This window comes from Artibeus jamaicensis, unplaced genomic scaffold (assembly GCF_021234435.1).
Source record: "Artibeus jamaicensis isolate MK-2021 breed Jamaican fruit bat unplaced genomic scaffold, CSHL_Jam_final contig_777, whole genome shotgun sequence".
NCBI classification, from domain to species: Eukaryota; Metazoa; Chordata; class Mammalia; order Chiroptera; family Phyllostomidae; genus Artibeus; species Artibeus jamaicensis.
In genome coordinates, this window is record NW_026521966.1 from 3023555 (window position 1) to 3029554 (window position 6000).

General features: G+C 41.4%; 1 protein-coding gene across 1 annotated transcript; it reads left to right on the forward strand.

Moving 5' to 3' along the window:
* The first annotated feature begins 4732 nt into the window (after window positions 1-4732).
* Window positions 4733-5719, forward strand: LOC119040161 (olfactory receptor-like protein DTMT). Its single transcript, XM_037133025.2, has one exon. It carries the CDS (start codon window positions 4733-4735, stop codon window positions 5717-5719), a length of 987 nt encoding a protein of 328 aa, XP_036988920.2.
* The last annotated feature ends 281 nt before the right edge of the window (window positions 5720-6000 follow it).

The window sequence follows — 6000 nt, forward strand, 5'->3', positions numbered from 1 at the left end:
GGTTTTTAAGTATTTTTTGTATCCTTTTGTAATTCTATTTTATATTTTTTTCTTTTTGATCCGTTTAGAAGTTACCTTTATGTAGATTGCAAGACACTGAGGTTTAACGTTATTTTTATTTCTCAAATAGGTGGCTAATTATTTCAATACCATCTCTTGAATAGCATATCATTTTCATATTGATTCGAAATACTATTTTTACTATAAAATCAAATGTACAAACAGAGGCATGAATACATGGAACAGACTGACAGCTGTCAGAGAGGAGGGGGAACTGGATGAAAGAAGGTGAAGGGATCAGCTGAAGAACATATGTGCATAATTCATAGACAGAGACAACAGTGTGGTGACGGCCAGAGGAAGGGGGGATGGGGCCTGGGTGGAGGTGGGCAAAGGGCAGGGGGGAATGGGGACATCTGTAATAATGTCAGCAATGAAAATAAAGTTAAAAATAGAAAATTAAAAAAATACATATAAAGGAAAAAATCCACTTGGACACCATATATTTGACCCCTTCACCCTTTACTACTCTCCCCCCTTCCCTCTGGTAACCAGCATACCATCGTCTGTGTCTGTGAGTTTGTCTGTCTTGTTCATTTGTTACTTGTAGTTTTATATCCCACATATGAGTGAAATCATATGGTTCTTAACTATTTCTGACTTATTTTGCTTAGCCTGATATTCTCAAGGTCCATCCTTGTTGTTGAAAATGGCAATTATTTCATCTTCTTCTGAGTAGTAGTCCATCGTATGTATGTCCCACATCACCTTTATTCAATGATGAAAGATTTGACTTTGGGTGGTGAGCACACAATGCAATATACAGATGCTGTATTATAGAACTGTACACTTGAAACCCATACAATCTTATTAACCAATGTCACCCCAATAAGTATATTAAAAAATAAACAAAAAATTCTATTGGAGTATTTTTCTTTTTTTAGAATATATTTTATTGATTATGCTATTACAATTGTCCCATTTCTTCCCCTTCACTCCCCTCTGCCCTGAACACTCCCTCCCACTCACATTCCCCACCTTTAGTTCATGTCCAACAGTCATATGTGTAACTTCTTTGGCTTCTACATTTCCTATACTATTCTTACACTCCCCCTTTCTATTTTCTACCTACCATCTATGCTACTTATTCTCTGTTCCTTTCCCCCCTCTCTCCTCCTCCCATTCCCCTGTTGATAATCCTCTAGGTGATCTCTATTTCTGTGGTTCTGTTCTAGTTGTTTGCTTTGTTTGCTTTTGTTTTTGTTTTAGGTGTGGTTGTTAGTGATTGTGAGTTTGCTGTCATTTTATTGTTCATATATTTTACATTCCTTTTCTTAGATAAATCCCTTTAACATTCCATATAATAAGGGCTTGGTGATGATGAGCTCCTATAACTTGACCTTATCTGAGAAGCACTTTATCTGCCCTGATGTAATTCCCAAGGGAGGAGTACTTCTATGGATTGCTTCAATGGTTCTGTTCTGCTGGGCGCTGAGACAGCCATTTGGCCATTTTGCGTACTGAACCAACAGGCAAATTAAGGAGTTACCATAGAAAACTGGGTTTCTCTACACAGTGAGGACAGACTGTGTTGGATATCTAGGATATTGTTTGGGGCACCTCTTAGTAAAAGGAAATAGAAAACTGTAACAACCCAATAAAGGCAATAACACTGAGGATTCAAACTCCTAAGGAATGCAGGTTGAATGTAAATAACCCCATCCAGTTGAAGTGATGAAAAGGGAACATGGACTGGGTGTGGAAGAAGGCCATAATGTTAGCTATGACCTTGTGCTCAATTGCAGAGTAAGGAGGACCTGGAGACTAGGAGTTATTCTGACACATCTGTAGAGTGGTAGAGATGTGGTGGCAGAGTGATGTTACAGTTTTCTTCGAGAGGTAAGAAGCTAGATGTACCTTAATAAAATGCAAATCTGAGTTTTTTTTCTATCTTGGTCTGAGGAAGATTGATCATGATCTGAGGAGTGTATCTTTGTCCTTTCCACATATCTGCATATGGTTAGGTCATAGTAGTCAAATTCTTGTTAGCTGCAGGTTTCTCTCTCTTGGGTGTGTTTATGGGGAATTAAGTTGTAGTAAAAGATTCTGCTACCCTGGTAATGTTTCCAACATGTATCTTTCATGGTAGTACCCCAATGGTTTCTTGTTGCCCAGAGGCTAAAAGCCTAAACTACTCTTGAAGTGATTTTAGGATATTCACAGTCTTGCCCATGCTTGTTTTTATGGCTTCTTGCAACCATCCTATCTCCAAAAGGTAGGCCCCAGTCTCATAGGACCACTGTCCATTAAGTAGGCAATGTTTAACCACCTGTACATGAGCTTCTCTCCAACCCCACATTCCCCCAAAAGTATAGTTAGGTGTGACCTGTGACTAATCAATCACTGTCTAAGGACTCTGGGAGCATTTGTCCTGAGAAATCCTGGGTAATTACTTTGTCTTCCAGGAGTTCCTCCGGGATATAGCCTCCTCTGGGATCCAGGGCCCCTTAGGCCCAAGGATGTGTAGAATTGGAGATGTGAGAAGGGAAGTTATAGACACAGGTGATGACTCCAGAGGTTGTTCCTTCACACACCTTAGTGAATGAAGGGGAGCATAATCTCAGGCCAGGATCCTGGAATCGCCATCAGATAGACTGGGTAAGTTGGGTAGAAGACAAATGAGCTAGTCTTTTAGGGTCTTTCCAACCGGAGGGTCGCATGTGCTGTTCTGCAGCACAGTTTTTCAGTCATAAGAATCCTCTTCTCTACCTCTCAGCCTCCCAAGATTTCTTGACATTCTAGAAATATTATGACTGATGTTCACCAGTTTTTAATGATAGCATTCATAAGTATTACTAAGTAATGTATGTCTCAAGATGTATCATTTCAACAAAAGATATCTGTGTGAGGCAGGCATTCAATACAGATTAACTCTTGACTATGTATTCAAATTACATAAGGAGCTTTTAAAATATTTTGGGTGGGCTCTCCCTCTGCAGAGTCTGGTTACATTTATTGGGGGAGGGTACAGTAATCTGTTTTTAAAAATGTGTTGCATGTTCTTACTGCTCAAAATGTTGTCCACAGATCAGCAGAGTTGCATTACCAAATGTAAAATTTGTGCAGACTGACAACTACTGATTCACCAGGTTAAGATGAAGCATCCATAATTGAGCATCTGAAGCCCATAAGCCTGATCCGGGGCCTCGGCCAGCTGCAAGTGCAGCTGGCTCTGGTTTGTGATTCCTAGTGAAAGTCTTGACACCAGAGATGGGTCCCGCTTACTTCCCAGGGGAGAAAAATTCTGAGAAATTAGGTATGTGAAACCTCATTTGATGCTTCTTTCTACTGCAAAACCAATCCATTATGTCCACATGTAAGAAATTATTAACATGGCTCAATTAAACAGCATCAACAGGATGGAAAGCCCAGCAGTTGGACTCAGTTATGTTTCTCTAGGAAGGAACTTCCCACATCCCCTTGGGCTCCTCCTGAACTTTCTTCGTCAGCTCTGAGGCACACTCTGAGGTATGGATATCTGGGGAACAGCTAGAGGAAGAGGGTAGAATTTACCTTTATCCCTTCCTTTTTCTCCCTTCATTAACAAACCTCCCCATCAGGTTTATTTTTCACAGCAATATCATCATATCCTGTGGGTATCCACACAAGCAGAGAGTGACAGTGTGGATGTATGTACTGGGTTGTCTATTTACAATAAAGAGTAGTGTGGTTGGGGTAATGTAGTATTTTCTAGAAGTCTGAGGTTACAGCCAGGAATTCTGACATAAAGCATCAAAAACTAGTAAGATCTTGTTCTGATAAGATTTAGTAGATGTATATATTCTAACTGAACAGGAGTTTTCTGTCTTTCAGTTGGAGGAATGCATGTCTAAGCCTGAAGTACAGCCAATAAATGTTTACAAAACGTCAGCTACTTGGAGGCACTGTGCCAGGTGCTGGCCTTGCTGCAGCTGCAGCCTTTCTTGAATGGAATTCGCAATCCAGTAGGGAAGATAGTGATGAACAAATAATCCCAATGGGACTAGGTGCTGTGGGAACCAGCACAGGATGCTGTGGAAACATAGGAGTGGGTTCTCACCTGCTCTGGGGAGAGAGAATTTTTATGACTTGAGCCTGGGTTTCTTTTACTGAGATGAGGGAGACTTGAAGGAGTGGATTGGGAGAGGGGCGGGGTGAGATTATGAGTTTCATTTGGGGATCTGTTGAGCTGAAGATGCTTATAATGTTACATGGGAAGATAATCACTAAGCAATTGATGGGACAGTTCTGAAAGTGATAGAGTTTTATCCATTAGATAAATGTATATGGTAATGATGCCATGGGAATATGCAGTCTTTTTAGGGCTAGACACAGAAAATTATAAGAAAATAGTGTCTAAGAAAAAGCCCAAAGAAGCACCAATATATATGATACTGTTAGAGAGAAACCAGTCACAGTTACTGAGAATAAATGTCCAGGGAAGTATAAGGAGAACCACTGGGATCACACTAAAGATAACAGATGAGAGTGTTTTAGAGGGGCGGGAAGAGTCAGTATTGTTACAAGGTAATTAATAAAAAATGAGAAAATAAGTCTGAAAAGTGGCTTGGATTTAGTGATGTATTTGTGGTGACAGAAAGTACTGTTATAAATAATGAGTAAAACCAATTATTGAAGAGCAACTAACAGACCACATATCACAGAAATGTGTTTATTTTTATTCAGATTTTTAATGGACACTGTGATTTTTCCCTTAAGACACTGGACACAGAACATGACTGGAAGAAATCAAACTACCATCACATACTTCTTTCTCCAGGGCCTGACAATTGAGCCAGAGCAGAAAAACCTGTTCTATGCCCTGTTCCTGGCCATGTATCTTACCACCATCCTGGGGAACCTCCTCATCATCGTGCTTATTCACCTGGACTCTCACCTCCACACACCCATGTATTTCTTTCTCAGTAATTTGTCTTTCTCTGACCTCTGCTTTTCCTCTGTCACAATGCCCAAGTTGCTGCAGAACATGCAGAGTCAAGTCCCATCCATCCCCTATGCAGGCTGCTTGGCCCAAATGTACTTCTTTCTGTTTTTTGCAGACCTAGAGAGCTTCCTGCTTGTGGCCATGGCCTATGACCGCTATGTGGCCATCTGCTCCCCACTGCACTACACCACCATCATGAGCCCCAAGCTCTGTTTCTCCCTGGTGGTGCTGTCCTGGGTGCTGACCACATTGCATGCCCTGTTACACACTCTTCTCATGGCTAGATTGTGTTTTTGTGCTGACAACAAGATCCCCCACTTTTTCTGTGACATGTCTGCTTTGCTGAAGCTGTCCTGCTCTGACACTGGAGTTAATGAGTTGGTGATATTTATCATGGGAGGGCTTATTCTCGTCATCCCATTCCTACTCATCATCATGTCCTATGCGCGAATTGTGTCCTCCATCCTCAAGGTCCCATCTGCTAGAGGCATCTGCAAGGCCTTCTCCACCTGTGGCTCCCACCTGTCTGTGGTGTCACTGTTCTATGGGACAGTTATTGGTCTCTATTTATGCCCATCAGCAGATAACTCTACTTTTAAGGAGATTATCATGGCTATGATGTACACTGTGGTGACCCCCATGCTGAACCCCTTCATCTACAGCCTGAGGAACAGAGACATGAAGGGAGCCTTGGAAAGAGTCTTTCTCAAAAAGAAAACTCCCTTCTCTGTGTGATGGTAAAGCTTGGATTTTTTTATTTATTAAATTTTTTAATCCTCACCTGAGGATATATTTATTAATTTGAGAGAGAGAGAGAGAGAGAGAGAGAGAGAGAGAGAGAGAGAGAAGAGTGGGGGGTGGAGAGAGAGAATGGGAAACGTCAATATGAGAGAGAAACCTCAACTGGTTGCCTCCTATAAGCTTCCTTATGGGGTCAAACCCACATCCTAGGCATGTGCCCTGACTGGGGATTGAACTGGCAAACTTTTGGTGTATGGGACAACACTCCAGCCAAC

Coding starts and splice junctions, on each gene's coding strand:
- LOC119040161 (XM_037133025.2), top strand. CDS start 4,733: ATGGACACTGTGATTTTTCCCTTAAGACACTGGACACAGAACATGACT.